Source organism: Podarcis bocagei (genome assembly GCF_964188305.1).
Source record: "Podarcis bocagei genome assembly, chromosome: 1".
In the NCBI taxonomy this organism is placed as follows: Eukaryota; Metazoa; Chordata; class Lepidosauria; order Squamata; family Lacertidae; genus Podarcis; species Podarcis bocagei.
In genome coordinates this window covers 52,337,471-52,360,822 of record NC_138125.1, presented here as the reverse complement: position 1 = coordinate 52,360,822, position 23,352 = coordinate 52,337,471, and the positions used below count along the sequence as shown (strand labels likewise).

Here is a 23,352-nt window from a genome sequence, read left to right as displayed (position 1 = left end):
CCAGTCAGCTGATGGGCAGGAGAGCTGAATCCTACTTTTTGCAGGCATCAGCTGCATGAACAAGTTCCTTGCAGGGAACTCTAGGGGAAGCATTGGCTCTCACCTATCTGGGCAGTAGAGCTGAAGCCTGCTTTCCCTAACCAATGCACAGTCAGGAATGCACTTTAAGGCTCCCAATGTGCATTGGTGTCTGTGTCTCTACCTGCCCCACATATGATGTCATGGGGCAGGTGGGTGTAATTTGGGGAGAACTGCCTTCTGGGCCAAACTGGAACCCTTGGCAGTCAAAATCTAGTCTTCAGCCTGGAGGTTCCCCACCCCTGATCTAAAAGCAAAGGAATAATCCCTCCCAAAATTGGACTGCAACTCCAGCAGCACCTACCAAGTGCAATGTTGGCTACTCCTGATACATAGAATGCACTGTAAGTTTCAGTTCCTTTTGTGGTTTCCTTTTTTCTCTTCCTCACTGGTACTCCCTGCCCACACCCAGGATCTCACTTTTCTTCCCATCCTGTTCAACTTCCTTTAAAATATTGGCAAAGAAATATTACAAATGTAATACATTTATGCAAAATAAACAAGTATATGCTTTGTGTTTTCTTGGAGCAGAATCAGAAACATGAACCCTCCCTGAAGGATGGTCAAGTTTTCCTTAGAGAATTCTTGGGCGAGTTGAAATGTCAGGCTTATTGGTCTCTTAGGCTGTATTGTCAAAAAACCTCTATGTTAATCCATCTAAGTTGCCGCTTATCAATAATTATGATACATGCATTCCATGTTTTCCTCTGGAAAGGAAGCTAAGTGGATTACAGCTTTTTAAAAAATGAACTCCATTTACATAGAAAAAAAACTTAAATTCATAAAAATTGAGAAGAAAAATGGGGACATATTCAACTAAGCAGGTGTTCTAATAAGAGCCAGTGCACTGGAACTTCCTCCCTTCTCTCATGCCAAATTCTCATGCCAGAATCCCCAGAAGAGTGTTCAGGGGAAGGAGAGGGGAGATTGTTCTGTCCAGCAACTGAAATCCCTTTGCTGATAGGATTATAATATCTCTATGATGAATTCCACCCTTAAAAACATAAATGAAATCAGTAAGTGATATTCGGTGCTAGTCCTATTTTGAGTAGACCTGTTTACATTAATGGACTTGACTCACTTGGGCTCATTAATTTCATTGGCTCTATTCTGCCTGGACTTAATTGAATACAACTCAATATTTTGCAGCTAGCAATAAATTTCTATCCAGTTTAACAAAGATCTCTTAAATAATTATTCATCTCCCTAAAAAAATAGGATGGTAAAGCTAAATATATTCATTTAGCCTTCAGAGAGGGCAATTTAACCAATCGGTCATGAGCCAGCAATTTTGTGCTGATGAAACGTCCTATATGTGACTTTAAATATAACAAACGTTGAAGCAGCCACAAGTCTTTTGTACCCTTAATCAGTACTCTTGCATGGCCACTATCAAGAATCCGTTTTGTTTGAACTAGGTGTTTTGTTACCTGTATGGTTTCATAAACTGCTTTCAGGAAAGTTTAAAGGTTCAATCACCGCACCTCCAAGGAGGATCCCTGCCTAAAACTCTGGAGAACTACTACCAGTCAGTGTATGTGAACAATCCTGAGTTAGATGGACTAAAAAATCTGTCTCAACAAAAGGTAACTTCAGAAAAAGTATTCTGAATTGACTTTTCCTAGGAGTCTGCTCAAAAATACCATCAGGATCTATAGACATTGTAGTTGATAGACCTGACTGAGGCCCCCTTAAGTCTCGCATAACACCCACCTGCACTGCCTGTCTAGAGCCTTGTCATGCCCCTGTGCTTCGGACAAAGCCCATATTGGATACTGATGCTTGGCATGTGTTTTACAGCTTGGTGAAGCAAAGCCAGGATAAAGATGAGGCAAATGTGGCATTAGTATGGATCAATGCGGAGCTCCACATCCGAGTATGCTGTCCCATTGCTGCTGGCAGTGAACTGCTGTACTGGATAGCAGAGGCTAGTCCTGCTTGCCTGGAAAAGAATGCACCAGCAAATATATCAGATGGGGTGTTTGTCACAGAGAGGAAAACGGTAGAGGAGCAGCTAGCTAAGACCACCGATGTGGAAGCAGAGACTTTGACACAGAAAGGAGATACTTCCCTAGATGGCGATGCAATAGATTCCTTTGCAGGTACTGTACCTGAATTCCTAGAAACTTAGTCAGAAAGGTTGTCACAGGTGATTTAAGCAGCATCAGAGACAGGAAGGGTTTTTATTCTTTAAAAAATTGACCTAACATACTTGGTAATAGAAACCATGTTCCTTAAGTAAAGAACTCCACTGCCAAACTGCACACCCAGGCAGCTGTAGTTGAAGCACCCTGTGTTTTGTCCTTCCTTTCACAAAAAGAGTTTATAGTACATGATTTGATTTTCACAGACCTAAATTGTCATCTGTCTGTGAACAAACTCAGACTGATAATAATATTTTAACTTGAAAGTTAGGGGTTCCTGTTTTACTTCAAATGATACTGTGGGAGGCAACTTGTTCAGAATGTATAGACTCTCTTGCTGTGAATAAGGAATATTTCAGCAGTGCTGATTGGGAACCAAGTGTGGAAGCATATTCTTGCCCAGGACAATTCAATCAGCTTACAGCCAGGCAGAAGTGGAACTCAGGCCAATGTCCACTCCTCTAGCCAGTGGCCTTTATTTTGCTCAACAGCACTGGCCAGCCCCACCCTTGCAAACAGTGCTTTGCTATTTTATTGCAGTGCTGGAGGAGGCGATTTCTTTGAGAAGTGCACATGGTGAATCAGAATGTTTATCATGCCAGAGTACATTTGATCAAATATCTGAGGGTATGTCTGCACTAGAAGCTTACGTTAGTTTTATACCATTTTAACAATAATGGGCACCCACAAATAATGTGGGCAACTCCTGTCCATAATGCTGGAATCAGTCAAGCTCCTTACTCTCTCTTGGTTTTCTCACACACAGAACTTCATTTTCCTGTGACATTCTATATCCATGTCTGTTTCCTTAAGAATTTTCTTAGGTGAATTAAACTGCTCAAGGTAACTCTGCTTGTTGTAAATAAGGGGGAAACACAGGTCCCTGGTATTGTGACTGTGTGGATAAGCTGTTTTAGTTTGCAATTCTTGCTTTCTAAAGAAAACAGCAAAGATTACAAATGATAAGAGTGTTGAAATTTGCTGTTTCTACACATTTCTGTAACCTCATTCTAAGTTATGTAGTAAAGCACTTCAGAGAAATCCAATTTGCGTCAAAAAGATTAAGGAAGCTGTGTTTCCAAAGTGAGCCTTACAGAAGATACTAAAATATTCCTCCCCAAAGTCTAAACTTTTAGGATATTTAAATTCAAGCAGAGTTCCCTAGCTAAACCCAGCTATGTTTCAATTCTCAGAAGCACTGCTTTGATAACTAGTGGGACTTCTTGAGCCTCTGTGCTCAGCAAAAGATCTCTGTTCAGCATGATTGAGGCAGTGGGTGGGGAGTGGAGCAGTGCATAGAAATAGAAGTCTCACCTTGAAGTGTCAATAATTACTTTGTTTTCTTTGTTAAGGGAGCTAATGGTTACTGGTTCAAATTGCAGGTGCTCTTGATATCCCCAAGGTTGTGGAGCAGAAAGCCAGAGCCCATTGTCTTCCTTTGCTGGATAAGAAGCTGCCAGTCAAGCAACCTCCTGGCCTGGAAAATGATCACAAGAAAAGGAATGAAGATGGGTTCCTGCAACTTGAGCTCAGGGACTCCAAGGAGCAGCATGGAGAGAAGCAGCCCATTGTGAGCTGCTCTGTGGCTGAGGAGGGTGGAAGTAAAGAGGATGGTGTGCTGCATCCACAAACAGAGCAAGTGAATGAGACACTATCCAAGGTAAAACCAACTGACATTTGTTCACGGCCGCCCCCATCCAGTGCAATTCAACCCAGTGCTCACTTGGCTGAGAAGGTGGAGGTGTTGAGGGGCCAATCTTGTGCTGAAGGAGCCCCCAGTGGATGTGCCATGTCTACACCCAGGGACAGGGCGGAGGAGCAGAGTGAAAATCCCAAGCAGGAGGAAGTGTCTCCAAGCAACATGGGTGGTGCTCCACAGCTCAAGGAGGCAGACCACGAGCGACGATACCGGTGCGAAGAGTGTGGCAAAGCCTTCCTGCAGCTTTGCCACCTGAAGAAGCACCACTTTGTGCACACTGATCACAAACCGTTCCTGTGCACAGAGTGTGGCAAGAGCTATAGCTCGGAAGAAAGCTTTAAAGCGCACACACTGGGCCACCGAGGGGTGCGGCCATTCCCCTGCCCACAGTGCCACAAGAGTTATGGCACCAAACGGGACCTTCAAGAACACCAAGTGCTGCACACGGGCCAGCGCCCTTTTGTATGCCCTGACTGTGGGAAATCCTTTGCCCGCCGGCCCTCTCTTCGGATCCATCGCAAAACCCACCAGGTTAAGGAGCCAAGGCCATCTGCTGCTGCTGCCGCCTGCCAGTGTGTGATATGTGAGCGGCAGCTGGCCAACCCTGGGTCTTTGCGCAACCATATGCGGCTGCACACAGGGGAACGCCCATATACCTGCCCCTACTGCCCCAAGTCTTTCCGCCAGCAGGGCAATCTCCGTGGGCACCTTCGGTTGCATACAGGGGAGCGCCCTTACCGCTGCCACTTCTGTGGAGATGCCTTTCCACAGCGCCCTGAGCTGCGCCGTCACCTGATCTCCCACACAGGTGAGGCTCACCTGTGCACAGTGTGTGGGAAAGCACTACGTGATCCCCACACGTTACGGGCTCACGAACGTTTGCACACAGGCGAGCGCCCTTTCCGCTGCCATCTGTGCCCTAAATCCTATCCTCTGGCCACAAAATTGCGACGCCACCAGAAAGCCCACCACGCTGACAAGCCGCACCAGTGCCAAATTTGTGGCATGGGCTACGCCCTCCCCCAGAGCCTGCGACGTCACCAGCTTGAGCACAAAGGAAACCTAGATGGGGATCCATCCAAAAGGGACACAAAAGCCCCCCAGGAGCTGCCAGCTTCAGAGCAGCCACCTGTGCTGGTAGTGCACTCTGTGGACACGGCAGGGCCTGGAAACCACACAGAGCTCCTTATCACCAATGATGGGCACTATGTTACCGCACCACAGAGCTCTGCCAAGCACAAGAACGTCATTGAGATTGCTGTCTCGGACACGGAGAAAGAATGCATCATTGTGCAGGAGCAGGGCTCCGCCAGTGACATGTTCATTATTCAAGAGGGTGTCAGTTTTAGCACAGTGGCGGAGGTGGTGGAGGTGGAAGTAGGGACATGACTGTCAGTCTTTTTGCAGATAGCATTAAAACATCTTTGGAAGTCTGAGTGTGCTCTTTCTATGTGTTTTTTCAAGAAAACAGCATGCGGGTTATGAAATATATACTGGGATGTTTAGAAGGGAATAGGTGACTTCAGTTTGGCTAAGGCTATGGCTGGATTCCCACCATCATTTCCAAAGCCCGTAAGCCTGGCCAAAAGGGTCTGCCTGATAGATGAGGTTATGCCTGGAAGAAAGTCTTCACTATGCATCTCTTCTATACTAACAGAATTTGTTTCAAATTGATCCAGTGTCAGGAATTGCACCGGTTCTGCTTGTGTGTTACATATGTTTAGTGAAAACGTGGCAAAACTGAGTGGTGAAGCGTCTGCAGATTTCCACATGGTTATGCACATATGGTCCAAAAATTAATGCAATAGAAAGTATGGAAGTATATCTTTTTTAAAGTAAAAGAGCAGGAACTTCCAACAATTTTCTGAGGTGTGCAAGGATTATGTCAACACCAGTGAGGGTTCAAAGTTCTTTAGCTTCAAAGGTATAAATAACAGGAAGCTACTGCTCCTGACTCATTTGCCCAAACTGTGCTTAAATGTGCTTTAACTTGATACTTGCTGCATCTGAGTAGGGGATGAAGCCATCAGATGCCTGCTTTAATAACAGCTAACGACAACATTGGCTAAGATCCAACTCCCACATTAGCTTGGTGATGTAAGCAGCTCTCAAAAACATTGTGGTAGCACATGCAGTCAATCATGTGACTCAGACAGAACATATAGGTGTTTCTTTTGCCAGTTCTACCTCTCCATGGGCTTGTGCTGGTGATGCTGTGATAGTCACCATGCAATTTAGCCACAGTGTGGTTGTTGGTTATGTATATTATTACCATGATGTGGAGTCCCAGAGACATTTGTTTGATACCTACCAAGATGGTGTTTGGGTTTTGCCCAAGTCAGCACATTGCAGTCTGAGTGAGAATTGTAGATCTCAGAGTGGCTGCAACTGTAATCCAAAGGTTTGCTTTTAAAATAAAACCATTTCATTGGATCTGCTAAATATCATCTCAGCAGTTGCATATGATACCTGTGTTGCTGGATTAGACCACTTCATACTGCAGGAGCAAGATTCAAATGGTGACAGTTTTCATTCACATGGAAGTAAATCAATGAGGAAGATCTTTGCTATGCCTGTAATGCATTTCATTACAGTATATAAAAACTGACAAATGAAAATGATGCTTAATTACATTGTCTCGTTTTAACATAGTACTTTGCCAAATTTTCTACTTTTGTTTTGTTTAGCTTTTCCTTGATGGTGAGTATCACAGACTTCCTGTCAGGAGGTCATGTTGCACCATAGTGTTGCAATGTATAGTTAGTAGTTTTGGTCCAAGCTAATTTGAATTAATGTTGGATGGGAATTTTTTTATTTTCCATTTTTGTATCACTTTATGCGGTTGTATTCACTACTTGAGAGTAATTTTCTTCTTCCCAGCATCCTGTGGTGATAGGCCAGTCGGGTATTTTAACACATAAGAAACTGAGCCAAGAGAGTCTGAATTGCCCAAAGCCAAATCAAAACTTCACGGCTGGGTAGAAATTGGATCGCGAGTGTCTGTGGTCCAATATTTTAACAGTTCTTCCTTAGTGCTTTGCTATTTCCAGAAAATACATTGAGGTTTAACGCACTTGGGTTTATTCATTCGCTAGGTGGCTTGCATTGTCAACAAGATAATTTATTACATAGTCACAGCCTCTGCAAAGTGGTGTTCATTTACCACATGCTTCCTTCTTGAATACTTAGGATGGGCCAGCTGTCATTTGGTGCTGGTAGCAATAGGTCACATAACTACACTTGTTGCTTTTCCTATGTCTCTGCTACCCCCACATTTCCAAACTGTTTTGATAAAGTAAACAGTTGCTTGAGATTACAGTACTGACTTCCTACTGTTGGGCTCACCCAGTGGTACATTTACAAGCAGTCACAAAGGAAGCAGTCTTTTGAGGCAGTAGGATTTGGAGCAGTGATCTAGAATGGATGGCATGTATGTTTTTTGTCTTTTCCAAGAGAGTGGTGCAGCTTTTCCATGTATCAATATTGACACAGCTGCAAAGTGACTTGCTGATGCCAAAACCCAAGAAATCCACGCATGAGTCAAAATATCAATCTTCTATCATTGCTGATGTGGTGTCAAGCACGTTTGTTGGTTGCGCTGATCCCAACCAATCACGGATTGGATGGAGGTGTCTTATGCCAGTCTTTTAAGCATATGCACTTGTTTGCATGATGCACATGGTTTGAAAACAAGGGGTTGGGGGTCCTGTGATAATGCCTCAGATAAAAAAACTCTTTGAGCCACTTATGTAAGGGCTCGAACACACAAGATAGTTTACTATCTTTTGTGTCATGTTTAAAAGGTGGCGAGAATTAAGCAGACTTGGGTACCAGTTTTTAAGTTACAAAGTTATTGCAAAGACCAGCCTGAACGTAAACAAGTCAAGGATAGGTGGAGCCAAATGAAGAAAGCCTCTCAGCTGAGATAATTGAGTGGCCCTGCTTCCCATCTTTCCATCTGCTGCAACCTGATGGATTGGCAGTTATTAATATTTACTAGATCTGTACAGTGGTACCTTGGGTTAAGTACTTACGGTAATTCGTTCCGGTGGTCCATTCTTAACCTGAAACTGTTCTTAACCTGAAGCACCACTTTAGCTAATGGGGCCTCCTGCTGCTGCCACGCCGCCGGAGCACGATTTCTGTTCTCATCCTGAAGCAAAGTTCTTAACCAGAGGTAATATTTCTGGGTTAGCGGAGTCTGTAACCTGAAGCGTATGTAACCTGAAGCGTTTGTAACCCGAGGTAACACTGTATGTAGGGATGGGAAAGAGATTGTAGCAGATGTTATAAGGTGAAAAGGGGAGTTGTTCAGGAAGTTAGAAATGCTGAACTAACGAGGGCTACTAGTCTGATCTCAGCCTTCACAAAGGTTCAGGTTTGAGAAGATGTTACAGGAAGCAGTGTTGTAGTCTTGACAGCTTGTGAATGTTCTTCAAACGTTTCCCTTCATACATGGGCCAGAACTCTTTGTCTGGATGTTCTCCTGTGGTTGAACTCAGGCTCTGCCTAAATATCCCAGTAAGCTAGACCCAGAACTGGGCATTTCTCAAATCTCTCTGCTTTATTGTGTGTTAGAAAGAGACTCTGTGTTCTTCAAACTCTGCAATCTGTTGGAGGTGGGGACTGTGCAATTGCTCTTTGTACAAGTGGCCAAAGAGTCACTTCCCAGCTACCCTAATGCTAATATTTACTTGCGTACAATGGAGATAACAAATACTGACTAGAAGACCATTACAGAAGAGAGACAGAGAAGAGCAAGAGAAAGGGGCCTGAGATTGGTAGTTCTCTAAGCTCCTCCTACACTTACAGTTTGTCTCAGATGAGGACGGGGTAGGGACCTGTTTTACTAAACGGTGGACTAATTTGGAATCTCCAAAGACCTAAATTCCAAGTGATGAATTTGATGTTGCTAATTTATTTTGATCAAGAGTATATGGCTCAGATTATGGCCTTAGAACTTCAAGATCTAACTGTACTGACTCCTAATTTAATTATTTTATCAGTGAGACTCATCTCAATAATTTTGAAGATAAGAATTGCTTTGCTGGATTTATCAATCCAGCATTCTGTTTCTAGTAGCCAGTCAGATGTCTCTAGAAGCTCATAAGCAAGGTAGTAGTCACTCTGTGGTGTTTTGTTCATCTGATAGTCAGAGCTGCGCTGCCCCTGAAAATGGAGGTTCGATTTAGCCAGGGCTATTTTCAGGGGGAACTCACTCAAACTTAGTTCTGGCACCTGTCAGGTGGGTGCCTTTGCCATACTAAGAGAATGAGGGAGGCTTTCATGGTGAGTTCCGGCACATCTTTTTCTCAAAAAATAGCACTGCATTTAACTAAAATAGACTTTGATGAGCCTTGCCTTTATTAATTTGCCTAATCCTTTTAAGAAGTTGCCAAGCTGCTAGTGACTATCCCCACATCTTATTGTCTTACATTATGTGTGAAGAAGTGCTTCCTTTTTAAGTCCTGGACTTAGTCGCAGTCAGCTACACTGAGTGTACATAAGTGTTATGAAAACAGAAGACATTTCGCTCTAGCTGCTCGCTCCAAGCAATCATGATTTTACAAACTTCTGTGTTCCTTCATAAAGTAAAACCCCATGTTCTCAAGCCTTTCTTCATTTGAAAGGTGCTCTGGGCCTTTGAGTTTAGCTGCCTTTCCATACCCATTTGAACCCAATGAAGTTTTTGTATTCAATTTTGTATATTGTATTCAATGAGTATCGAATATCGTGTTCAGTGAATACAATAATTATTCATCTGTATTCACCTTACAGGACTTGCACTACAATCTTGAAGAGTTTATGACATGCATCTGTTTGAAAATTACATTTACCCATTAAATGTGGCTGGTCAATATACCAAATATTTGTTTTAAATTAATTTATGTCCAAACCACAATTAAACGGGGAAAATTTAAAAGATACAAATGAACAGAAACAGGATGCAAATATTTAATGAATTGACTCCTTGGTGTCTTCCATCTGTGCTGACTTCTTGGACTCCTTTCCAACACACATATAATCAAGCACATCTCTTTGGGCATTCAGAAAGAAGTCATGGGGATCTCACTGAATTTTTGCTGAGAGACATCCAAGAATCAAAGAATTATAAATTGTGGAAGGGAGAAGAAATTCAGTCTCTCAATGTATTCTAGAACAGGATCACAGAAGTAAAGACAGGGAATAGACCTTTTGGCATCTGGATTAAATATCTGCAACAGGAGGATTTTCTAAACAAATGGCAGTTCCCTTATTTTAAGCCAGGATAGCCAAATGTCCTCTGCTTTATGAAATAATGACGTAATAATAAGACGTGCATATTGTTTCCTAATGTCAGTCTATGTTTATTTGGTGTTCTGAGACCACAAGCAATCTAAATGTATGGATGGAATTGTTCTTGTTCCATTGGTTGCTTGTGCCACCAAGGCACCTGAAAGCAAAAATGCAAGGGAGGGAGAGAGGGAGAGGAAAACCAGGATGGGTGAGATAGTGAGATCTTCAAACTTACTGTCCCTGACATACTGTGACCTGGTTCCTGTTTCTTCATCCTGGTTCAACATTAACCCAGGCTGGGCTGCAATCATTCTTCATCCATTTCCTCTGCAATCTTCCTGCAGTCAGGCGCACACGCAATGGGACAGAGCAGAACCAGAATGCTGAGGACCCTTCTCCTTGCCATTCTTCTGGACCTCTCACTGAGCTACAACCAGGGTAAGGAAATCAGCCTGCTCAGCTCAGGCAGCAATCCTAAGAACATGTGCGAAGGGGATGAATGTTGAACTCTGAGAAAACGTGTAGGCTTGAGCTGCAATTGACTAGTAGAGCAGATTAGCAATACTCATTCTGTTGGCCTCCTACATTGGAAGTTCAGTGTGGCAGATCAAGCATCCAGGGAAAATAGGAAGCTTTATTATACTGAGGCCGTTGGTCCATCTATCTCTTATTGTCTACATTCACTGGCAGTGGCTCTCCAGGGTCTCTCCCAGCCCTATCTGGAGATGCCAGCAGTTGAACCCAGGACCTTCTGCATGCTAAGGGAGGCTCTACAACTGAGCTACAGCCCTGAATCCCAGCAGCAGCCCCATTGAAAGAGACTATCATGGCATGGCTGAGGTGGAGAGGATGTGGCAGCTGTATAGAGAGGCAGGCATGTCACTCCATGTTTCAGAGACTCCCAGCTTTGGAGCAGGAAGGATCTCGGGTGATAATTGAGGAAAGATGGTGGAGGTAGGGCAGCGCTGTGCCAGAACTCTCTCTCTCCAGACCAGTTATCATTTAGCTTTTGTATTTGTGAATGCACACCTGAATAACAGAACACACAGGAGTCACATCACATGATAGTGTGTCTTTTTCCATGCTTCTTGCTGGAAGATTGATGGGACGGGGGGGAGGGGAGGGGAGGTTCCCCAATGGACACCTCTTTGTTGGAGTTCTTTATCTTAACAGGAAGGTTCTTCTTTACTCTTAATAGAGTTAGCAGGAACATGGCACTTACCAAAAGATTAAAATGTACTCCTCAAGTACCTTTTTGAGGAGGGGCATGTGTATGCAGTTTAACCACTTCAGAAACAGGGTGTGCTCTCTGAGTTATATCCAACTAAGCAATACATTAAGTAATGCACTGAAAAAAAATTGTCTTATGTTGCTCACGTCCATCAATTTCAGTGGTTTGCATTGGATGCAGCCTTATGCCTGCAATGGCAGCTTCCTGAGGAGCAGTTGTATTAGTCTATTGCAGCAGCCAAAGCAACAGAGTCTTGTGGCATCTTAAAAAAATGACACAGTGGACTCTAGTCCATGAAAGCTTCTGCTAAATTGTTGGCCTTCAAGCTGCCACAGGGCACCCTGTTGTTTCTCTCTCCAATAGAGGAGACCTGGTCAGAAACCCTGTCTCACCTTTTCCTAACCTGATACCATTCAGATCTTGCTGGACTACAGTTCCCATCATCCCTGACCGTTGGCTATACTTGTTGTTAGGCTGATGGGAGTAGGAGTCTGACAATATTGGAGGGCACCAGATTGGAGAAGGCTGCCTCTGTTCCAACCCAACCCCTAGCTTGACGCTTTCCATTGTGGCGTAGCTCTGTGATTCTCCTCATCCTTCAGCAACCATTGCTAGACCTTAATCAGATGGAGGGGGGATTTATACCCCTACCCATCCCACAGACCAAATTTGATGGGTGGGTTGGGGACATACCTGCCAATCAGCTGATGTTACAATTATGTCAGGTGACATGGTGCTTTTAACTCCCTGTAATCAGTTGGTTGTTGGGTGTTCAAAGCATACAGGCCTCTGAAAGGAGCTTGCAAAGAGCCATGTCCTATGCTTTGAGGTCCCAGCAAACAGCTGATTGTTGGTGCTTCAGAAGACAAGTGTGCAACTCTTCTGAAGCACCACCAATCAGCTGGTTGGCAGGACTTCAGAAACATTGAACAATCATCTTAAGGAGCCTCTTTTGTTCCAGCCTAGCTTCCTTGTTACCTGCCCAAACCTAGTATCACCTAGTATCAAAGCCTGGTTTCACCAAGTGACTGGCAGGTAGGCATGGCTTGACCAACATGGCCTAATTATTTAGCCTCATAGGCCAGACATTCCCCACCCATGACCGAGACTGAAAGTTCTAATGTCTGAATGTGAAAAAGGGAAATGAGAGGACTACAAAGGTTCAGATTCTGGGGTGGGCAAACAGAGACCAGCACACGTGCCAGCAAAGAGGCACACAGGACGAGGGCTGAGTAAATATGTTTTTCTGTGCAAACAGGAATAGGGTAAGTGTCCAGAGAGCAGAAAGAGACCTGCCATTTGGAAGTGGTCAGTTCTGGGCACAACCTTGATACTAAACTGAACAAGAGTCTTGGTTCTACCACCATAAGACCAGAGTACACTAGAAATACTATTTTCTATTTGGTGCTTTGTGAATACTTTTTTTCTTATTCCAGCAGTCTTTTTTTTATTGAATTCTGATTCTATAGTTTAAACTCATGTTTATTCCTATTGTATTGGGTCTCCTACACGCTGCTTAGAAATGACTGCAGTCAAGAGGCATGCAAATGGTTGAAATAAACAAATGCCATAAAGGTGAAGATTAGGTGAGAAATCCACACTGGGTTGTATCCAGCGCTGCACACATGGAGTTCCACTGACAGTAGTGTTGGATCAGCCCCATTGAGATCTAGAAGTGAAAACTGGGCATTTGACACAATTTCCTGTTTGGTCTGTTGTAACACAAGACTGTCAATGGTTGGGCAATGCATTACATCTGTAATCAGGCAGCTGGAGCCTACAAAGGGGAGAGCATTGTAGGAATGCAGAGCTGATATCCTGAAATATGCAACATTATACTGAAAACATGACAATGGCTTGCCCTTCTCCACCATGTGTGGTGTACCTCCGTGGGCTGAATCATCTGGAAATTTTCTTCGTAGCAGCTTTCTGCAGGTGCCCAGTTCTGCTTCTAGACCACTGATATCCAGACTGTGTCATCTGATCTGTCTGTGTTTGTGTTGTGGTGGTTAATCATGTCTTGGAGGAGGAGGGCTGGCTGTAGGGTTCTTCCCACTCAATGGTCCTTCAGAATTACAATTGCCCCAGTGAATGAGCCTCCACACTAAGGACTGACTGATGGGTGTTCTGCTCTTGCTAGTCTTTCTCGATCAGAAGCAAGCACTCTCTTTGCTGAAGCGCTCAAGGCGAGCCAACAAAGGATACCTAGAAGAGGTGCGCAAAGGCAATCTAGAACGGGAGTGCCTGGAGGAAGTGTGCAGCTATGAAGAAGCCCGTGAAGCCATTGAGTCTAATGCCCAAACAGTAGGTATCATTCCACTTTCCTTCCTGCAGAACAAGGCCTGTTAAGTCACATATTCAAGGGCCCAGCAACCATTGTGAGGATTTCACAGTGGATTTCTTCTTTAATTCCCCCAGTCTCCTTCCAGATGTTGTAATTTTATTTTATTTTATAATAAAATGTATTAATTTCATAACAACAAAAAGTGCAAACATAGCAAAAAGGAAAAGAAACAAATAATAAGGGATTTAAACCACAATGCATCACAGCTTGGAAGGACAAAGTACAAAGACCCAGTGCAGCTCTAAAGGGATAATAAATTGTTCAAACAAAGATACCCTTTACAAATAATAAAGATTTCTAAAAATAGGCTTAGTTTGGTTAGAATCAAGTATGCACTTCCAGAGTTAACACTAAATAAGTTACTTCTGGTAAATTAGCCACCATAGCTGCTAGAGGGCTGTGAAAAAATTGTGTCCTGAGCTTTTTAGACTCATCTACCCAGGTACTATCTGAAATAAAAGGGGCACATTGGTAGCCAGATGTGACATTTTTTTCCAGCTCTCCTACACCACTACATTTCTCATCATCTATCTGTATGTCCCAATTACTGTATTTTTTGCTCTATAAGACTCACTTTTTCCCTCCTAAAAAGTAAGGGGAAATGTGTGTGGGTCTTACGGAGTGAATGCAGGCTGCGCAGCTATCCCAGAAGCCAGAACAGCAAGAGGGATCGCTGCTTTCACTGCACAGCGATCCCTCTTGTTGTTCTGGCTTCTGAAATTCAGAATATTTTTTTCTTGTTTTCCTCCTCCACAAATTAGGTGTGTCTTATGGTCTGGTGCATCTTATAGAGCGAAAAATACGGTAAATTCCCATCATGATTTTTGACTCTGGGCCCCAAATGAGGCATTAATAATAAATTTGTATAATATAGAAACCAGTCCCTTTACATAATGTGTTGGATCTTTGACCAGTCGTTCAAAAGGAGTCCGTTGTCTGGTAGCATCTCTTCTCTTAGAGGAACAGATGAGAAATGACCTCCACTGGAAGCCCAATAACCAGGGAAAGCGTTTATCCCCATACATGTTTTTATATATGCTATAGACAACAGGAACGGTTTATGTAAATAATAATCCATTAAGCAATATAGTTGACAGGACATTATCGTAAGACTTCCCCTTGTTCCTAAAGACTGGGTGATACTATAGGACAGGCTTCCTCAACCTTGGCACTCCAGATGTTTTGAGACTACAATTCCCATCATCCCTGACCACTGGTCCTGCTAGCTAGGGATCATGGGAGTTGCAGGCCAAAAACATCTGGAGGGCCGAGGTTGAGGAAGCCTGCTGTAGGATGTAAGTGGGGACAGGCTTGGTGCAGATGCCACCACCCTATTCAGCCAAACCTTAAAGGTTGTTATATTAAAATATACTGGCTAGCCATGTCAAAGATCTAAATTTGTACTTCTAAAATGGGTGGATGTTGTTGGACTACTATGCCCATCATCGCTTGTCCACTGGCCACACTAGCTGAGGCTGATGGGAACTGGAGTCTAACAACATATGGAAGGCTGGCGGAGGGCTTGTTTAATTCATGCAGTAGTTACCCTTGAGCTTTATGCATCTCATAATTGCAGTAGATTTAATTTGATGGCAGAAGCAAAATCAGATGTGTCCTCTCTCTTGCTGAGTCATGACAATCATATCTCATGCTGCCTCCAAAGAGCTCAGAGTGGTGTCTCATCCTGACAGCTTACAGGGTAAGACCTTTCTAGCATCAGCAGTACTGTAGAACTGCATCAGTTGACTTACTCATTCTTGGGTATTTCTTTCTAAGTGAGCACTTTTGTTTTGCAGGATATATTCTGGGCACAATATTCAGGTATGCATGTCTAAAGCTCCTGTCAAATACCCTTGCTATTTTGTATATTATTTACCACTGAACCTTATTCCAAGATCTGGCTTTCACAGGCTCTGGAGAATTATGTCTCTACATCACTGGCCAGTATTAGCCTTGCATATCCCAGAGCAGCAGTTCCTGCAAATACTTATTTGGTGTTAAATCCTTTGAAATCAGCAGAACATCTCCAAGTAAACATGCATAGGATGATAAAGTTGCAAGCATAATAGTAGCATATCTTAATTCTTCCTTCTTCTATTACCATATTTGATCTTGGAGCTCTTGCTGCGGAAGTCCAACTGCACAAACTAAACCAGTCATACCATTTAAATTGACCCAACTATTAAGGGCTACTTTGGCCATAACATACATACACACACTTTCCCCACAGTTGTGTCAACTAATTTCCTCCAGCCGTGTCCTTCAGTTTCCTCTCTCTTCCTGTCCCTTCAGTAACTACTATCACCACACCAAGCTTCAAAGTTTTTCATGTTGCTGCTCTTCATCCATTCATGTTTAGTTCTTGGTCAACTGGACTTGGTCAACTTGCATCTCCTGCTGCCGCCAATGTCCTCCCACCCATTGGCTAGATCCCTCTTTCGGCATAGGATTGATCCTTTCACTAGCACTCTCTCCCTTCCTATTTGCCTATCCCTAAGCAACACATCATATTCATTAAGATGGCACTGACAGCAGCTGCCAAAGGTTTCTTACTGGCAAGGCTGGACCGTTCATCTGTTTTAAAAATGGAGAAAGAAGAAGAAGAGTTTGGATTTGATATCCCGCCTTTCACTCCCTTTAAGGAGTCTCAAAGCGGCTAACATTCTCCTTTCCCTTCCTCCCCCACAACAAACACTCTGTGAGGTGAGTGGGGCTGAGAGACTTCACAGAAGTGTGACTGGCCCAAGGTCACCCAGCAGCTGCATGTGCAGGAGCGGAGACGCGAACCCGGTTCCCCAGATTACGAGACTACCGCTCTTAACCACTACAAAACAGAAACTTCTCCCTAATTCATCCTTGCCCAGTGTTTGGGTGGAATCCAGTGTCATGTGACATCTGTGCAATGGGAATTTTTGCTTCTCTTTCCCCCTGAAGCCCCCATAAATCTGATGTGAGTGGTCTCCTAATCCTCCATATCAGATTTGTGGGATTGGGAGTGGAGAAGAGAGGAAGATCTGCTGCACAAACGGAAGTTGATTACACTGGCAGACAGGCACAGTTGGATTTCACCCCTTGGGGGCTTTTGGAGCCAGGAAAATGAGAGTTGCTTTCCTATCTCCCAATGGCTGTGTGCTGCTCTCAGTATCAGAGAGGCAGCATGCCTCTGAGTACCAGTTGCTGGAAATCACAAGTGCAGAGAGAGCTGTTGCATTCAGTCCCCCTTGCAAGCTTCCCATGGTCAATCCTGTTGAGCTGTTCTTATGAGCTGAAGATCCCTTTAAGCTGAATTGTATTATTCTCTCCCCAGTATGCAAGTCTCAGAAGCAGCCCAGAGCAGCTCTCGATGAGTGCCTGAAAGGTAAGCAGCTTAACAGTGAATCTGTGATGCCCTGGTGATGGTGAGTGCAAGGAATCTGCTTTCTCTTAAGAGACTGGAGGCAAATTCTAAATAAGGCAAGATCACTGAGAAGCATTCCTCTCAGGAGAGTCCCTGTCTCTTTCCTAAACTCGCAGAGGGACACTGCTGCAAATCACATTTTAGCAGATGTGCATGATTTATATACCATTTATTACATGCATTGCAGCTACTTGCACCCCCCGCTTTCAGGATACAAATCCTTGCAAGATGTCTTAAAGGAACATTGAACTACGCGCATAACTTCACAATAAACAATATGAAGATAGAACAAGTCATCAGGATTCTTGCCCATAGGGCAGCTGGTGGCAGAGCGGGGCATGGGGGAGACCTGATGCCTAATGTAGACACTACCAATACTCTACTTGTGTGAGAGACAGGATGGGTTTTGAAATTCTCAAATGTAGTATAAAAGAGATGAAGCCAGAGCCTGGTTCCTTGCTGCACATGCGTATCTCTAAAAACAAAATCATGTTTGTCTCCTGCAATGTGTGATGTGCCCAAATATCACTTTGGGTGATCTGTTAAGAAAACCAATTAGCAAATATAATAAATGCGTAACATTATTATAGTCTGTAACAAACCCATTGCAGGGATATCGAACCAATTTCACCAGTACAAGGATTCCTGTTCATTCAACATCTTTCCCTTCCTCTCCTCTCTCCACCCCACTCCTGAACCTGTTCTGGGGTTTCCCCCATCCTTCCAGAGCAATTTGGGGAGAGAGGGGGGTTTGAGGAAGGTGGGGAAAGGAGAAGAGGGGATGCTCCACTGTGCACATGGAAATCCTTGCGCTGGCCTAAGAAGTTAGTTGGGGTCCTTCTATGGGGCATCTTAGCTGTTCCAGAGTATAGCATGGATCCAGCCCTCCTCCCCATATGAAATAGAAAAATGTAAACAAAATAAAAATTGCCCAGCACTTTCTTCATTTTCTTTTCAGCACCAAGGGCAGCCTAGGAGCAACTGTTGTATATTGAACATAGTTCAGTGGTTTTCCATGTTGATATAATCTTCAGTAGGAGTTGTACCCTGAAAGGTGACCTAAAAATATATAAACAAATATAAATACAATAATATAAAGGCCTGTGTTTCGCTTGGGTGCCAAATGTGTCTTGATGAATGAACTATTGCCTATATGAATGGTCTATCCCAAACTCTCACCACTGATAGAACATGTATTTTCAAGCACACTGTTTTCTCTGTGTTCTTTCTACTGACACTTTAAACACAATGCTTTTCAATGGAGTCAGTTCCCAGATTCATCTGCCCCTTCTGAAGTGTAGAGCAATCAAGTGTAGCTAAACCAGGGGACATAGAAGCACCTCTGAACTAGCGCTTGTTGTGTGTATCAGCCTACATCCAAGCCCCTGAGATGGCTTGACTCTCTGAATATGCTGCTGGCTGTTCCATTTCACTGCATCCTGTATTTTTTATTCCAACAGGTGACTGTGTCAAAGATGAGGGGCAGAATTATAGGGGATCCATTTCGTTCACCAAGTCAGGAATTGAATGCCAGTACTGGTCGAGCAAATTTCCTCATAAGCCTGAGTAAGTTTGCTTGCTTGTTTGTTTGGTAAAAAAACATTTCTGTGCCACCCTTTGCTTGCAGGGCCAGCCTCTGAACTGGAGGCAACTCAAGCCTGACTTCCACTTGCCTTCACACAACACTGGATGGAGAGACTGAGCAGAGAATAAGGATCCAGTCGCCTGCCCATTGAATCTTGTGCATCTTGGGTTTTAACTGGAAGCACAAAGTGCAAAGGAGTATTGTACAGGGGAATATTGGTGTGCTCTAGGGAAAAGGGGGATCTGCAGGCGCGAGTAGCATGACAATAATGTGAAACCTCCCCCCCCCCAAAAAAAAACCACACCCTTTGAAATATGTAGGATTTCTATGGCAGTTCCTGGGAAGATAAATTATTGAGGAAAGGAGACGAAAGCTTTGAGAATCACTGAGTTAACCACGTAAACAAAACTTTCAAGGACTAGCATCCGCGTCATCAAACGCATTAAGTGTTATCCTCAGTTACCCTTGGTAGGGGGGATTGTAAGCAATGTGGTTTGAGGGGAATGAAAACAATGCGGACGACAGGGACAATTGAGTAAAAGCTTGAATGTCTTCAGATAAGCATAGTGGCCCTTCCCAATAGCCGTGAGCTGCAAGATAGCCAATGGAGGACATGCCCAGGGGAAGGGGGGTGGAATCTGAAATCTGTGCACACGCATATGTGCATTTTGGTGTACATGAACATGCGGTGTGCACATGCTGGGCGGGAAGCCATAGCCAGTCATAGCTGTTCTTGATGGACGTGCACAGTGAAATGCAGACATGTGATTGCTGTATGTGACTCTCTGTGTCTGAGCTTCACCTCTTTTTCTTCTTCCGAGGGAGTGCTTTTCATGTAGAACATGCCATAAACTGCAGTGCAGCCCTTTTGCACGCAAGATCCAGAGTTCCCTTACTGCAAGCCCAACTATAAGAGGAGGGATTTTCTGTTTCCCTGTATCGCTCTAATGTATCATGCTTTCTTTTAGCTTCAACACGACAAGCCATCCAGGTGCCAACCTCAGTGAAAACTACTGTAGGAATCCAAACAACAACACAAGGGGTCCCTGGTGCTACACCCGAAACCCAGTCGTGCGCGCAGAAGAGTGTGCTGTACCTGTGTGTGGTGAGTCTCAGTGCTGATGCTCCAGGTATAATAATAATAATAGTAAAAGTAGTAGTAGTGGTAACAATAATAATTTATTATTTATACTCTGCCCATCTGGCTGGGTTTCCCCAGTGTCAGGCTTCAGGGACTCAGCTTCCCCCTCCCCCCCCCTTTGGCAGTAGATAAGCGGAACAAAGCGAAAGGAGTCGCTTGCCAGTTATAATTTTTTATGATCACAGTGAGAGAACAAAGAATCCATTTCCAGGAAATAAGGTGCTCCCAATTAAGGGTTCTACCCACTTCCCCCCAGTCACCCACGTCAACGCATCTCGCAACCTGATCTTGCAACCACTGTGCTTTCTGAGCAGCCACCTTATCTGCTCTCCTTGACCTTGGGCTGAGTGGATGGACGCTTTCCAGTGAAAGGGAGTCTGTTAACTCTCTCTCTTTCAGTGTTTCCTCTCCTAGCTGATCCCCATCCAGTATTTCCCAGCTTCTGCCTTCTGAACTATGTCCCTCTGCAAACCACTGTTCCAAATCTATACTCTCCTCCTGCTCCTGGGAAGATCCAGGAGCAGGGGTAGGGGGAGGCTCCCACCATTCTGTCTGGCTCCGAAGCGCCCTCTCCGATTGCATGGAGCCCGGATAGCCCCGTGGTTTTCCCCGGAGCTGAGGGTGATGAAACAATCGTTGAGACGGCTAGAGCGCCGGTGGCGGAAAACTCACTCTGAATCAGACCGGACACGGGCTAGAGCTCAATGTCGAGCCTACCAAGTGGCAATGGCGACGGCGAAGAGGGCCTTCTTCGCTGCCTCCATTGCATCTGCAGAAAACAGCAGCAGGAGACTTTTTCAGGTGGTTCACAATCTATCGGAACCACCTGTACCACCGGGGCCTGGTAGGGACCCCAAGATCTCCTGCAGTGCTTTTGCAAAGTTTTTTTGCAGATAAAATCGCTCAGATTCAGAAGGAGGTAGACTCCACCGTGGGAGCAGGGCCAGGGCGGGAGAGTGCTAGAGTTCTGTCTGGTCCTGTTACATGGGATCAATTCCAATCTGTTACCTCCGAGGATGTGGACAGGCTGCTTGGACGAGTGAAACCAACCACTTGTCTCCTTGATCCTTGCCCATCCTGGCTTATAAAAGCTAGCCGGGAAGGACTGGGCGATGGGCTTCATGGGGTGGTGAATGCTTCCCTCCGTGAGGGAGCCTTCCCAGACCCGCTGAAAGAGGCGGTCATTAAACCGCTTCTTAAAAAAACATATTTAGACCCGGCCAATTTGGCCAACTATCGCCCAGTCTCAAATCTGCCATTCTTGGGCAAGGTGATTGAATGGGTGGTTGCTGAACAACTCCAAGCACGCCTGGAGGAAACGGACCATTTGGATCCCTTCCAATCGGGATTCAGGCCTCACCATGGGACTGAAACTGCCTTGGTCGCGCTGGTTGATGATCTCCGGCGGGCTAGGGACAAAGGTGAGAGCTGTTTCCTAGTTCTGCTGGATCTCTCAGTGGCCTTTGACACCATCGACCATAACATCCTTCTGGACCGTCTTGAGGGGCTGGGAGCTGGGGGCACTGTCATACAGTGGTTCCGCTCCTTCCTCCTGGGCCGTGTCCAGAAAGTGGTGGGGGGGGGATGAGTGTTCAGACCCCTGGGCTCTCACTTGTGGGGTGCCTCAGGGTTCTGTCCTCTCCCCCATGCTTTTTAATATCTATATGAAGCCGCTGGGAGAGATCATCAGGGGGTTTGGACTGGGTGTTCATCAGTATGCAGATGACACCCAGCTCTACCTCTCCTTTAAATCAGAACCAGTGAAGGCGGTGAAGGTCCTGTGTGAGTGCCTGGAGGCGGTTGGAGGATGGATGGCGGCTAACAGATTGAGGTTGAATCCTGACAAGACAGAAGTACTGTTTTTGGGGGACAGGGAGCGGGTTGGTGTGGGGGATTCCCTGGTCTTGAATGGGGTAACTGTGCCCCTGAAGGACCAGGTGCGCAGCCTGGGAGTCATTTTGGACTCACAGCTGTCCATGGAGGCGCAGGTTAACTCTGTGTCCAGGGCAGCTGTCTACCAGCTCCACTTGGTACGCAGGCTAAGACCTTACCTGCCCGCGAACTGTCTCGCCATAGTGGTGCATGCTCTAGTTATCTCACGCTTGGACTACTGCAATGCGCTCTACGTGGGGCTACCTTTGAAGGTGACCCGGAAACTGCAATTAATCCAGAATGCGGCAGCTAGACTGGTGACTGGGAGTGGCCGCCGGGACCACATAACACCAGTTCTGAGAGATCTGCATTGGCTCCCAGTACGTTTCTGAGCACGATTCAAAGTGTTGGTGCTGACCTTTAAAGCCCTAAACGGCCTCGGTCCTGTATACCTGAAGGAGCATCTCCACCCCCATCGTTCAGCCCGGACACTGAGATCCAGTGCCAAGGGCCTTCTGGCGGTTCCCTCATTGCGAGAAGTGAGGCTACAGGGAACCAGACAGAGGGCCTTCTCGGTAGTGGCGCCCGCCCTGTGGAACGCCCTCCCATCAGATGTCAAAGAGATAAATAATTACCTGACATTCAGAAGACATCTTAAGGCAGCCCTGTTCAGGGAAGTTTTTAATATGTAACGCTGTACTGTTTTTAACACTGATTGGGAGCCGCCCAGAGTGGCTGGGGAAACTCAGCCAGATGGGCGGGGTATAAATAATAAATTATTATTATTATTATTATTATTATTATTATTATTATTATTATTATTATTATTACCATTCCTCCTCAGTGCAGCCTTCCTCAACACAGTCCCTGACACCCAGCCACTCTGGGCGGCTCCCAACACGATAAAACATCCAACATTAAAAACTTCCTTAAACAGGGCTGCCTAAAGATGTCTGAAGTAGAGTTTGATTAGGTCCCTCCTTTCAATTCCAGGCATATGTGCACAGCTTCCCTTCTAAAACCACTTTAGATACGGTGAAGGAGAACTTCTTAAACAAAACGATGGTCATGGTTCCCTTGCTCCTCGTTTTTCAGGTGAGAACCGGACCTCGGTTCCAATTTCCCCAAGGACCCCAGGGCAAGAGCAGAAGAAGCAAGGGCCTTGTGTGCCGAACAAGGGGCTGCAGTATACGGGGACCCTCTCCGTCACTCTTTCCGGGGCTCAGTGCTTGCCATGGGCCTCTGAACAAGCGAGAGCGATGAGCCACGGGAAACCCTTCCATGGCAACCCTAACCTGGTGCAGAATTATTGCCGCAACCCTGATGAGGACGACGAAGGCGTCTGGTGCTACATCAACCATCCTAACGTGACCTTTGACTATTGTGACTTGAACTACTGCGGTAAGGAGCCTGAAAGAGACGGGCCTTTGCTTTTTGTGGTAAAGAGGAGTTTCTTAAGATGAGACGGGAGGATGGTTTATGTGGGAGAGCCAGGTGCATGCTGGGAGTCATGTATGCATGCTGGTATTGGTGGGCACGTGTTGAAAGCTTCCCATGGATTTGATGGGCTTCCACTCACTTAATC

The 23,352-nt window shown here is 45.0% G+C and overlaps 1 protein-coding gene across 1 annotated transcript in view; it reads left to right on the top strand.

The window, feature by feature from the left end:
• The window catches only part of LOC308573584 (uncharacterized protein), a 36,185-nt gene that overhangs the window by 4,686 nt on the left and 8,147 nt on the right, over nt 1-23,352 (top strand). The window contains exons 4-13 of the mRNA XM_081170716.1: nt 1,879-2,180; nt 2,763-2,849; nt 3,605-5,307; nt 10,491-10,635; nt 13,569-13,732; nt 15,569-15,593; nt 17,080-17,130; nt 18,630-18,735; nt 19,723-19,859; nt 22,863-23,168. Of these exons, the coding sequence (XP_081026842.1) occupies nt 1,879-2,180; nt 2,763-2,849; nt 3,605-5,307; nt 10,491-10,635; nt 13,569-13,732; nt 15,569-15,593; nt 17,080-17,130; nt 18,630-18,735; nt 19,723-19,859; nt 22,863-23,168 (3,026 nt within the window). The remainder of the gene's footprint in view (nt 1-1,878; nt 2,181-2,762; nt 2,850-3,604; nt 5,308-10,490; nt 10,636-13,568; nt 13,733-15,568; nt 15,594-17,079; nt 17,131-18,629; nt 18,736-19,722; nt 19,860-22,862; nt 23,169-23,352) is intronic.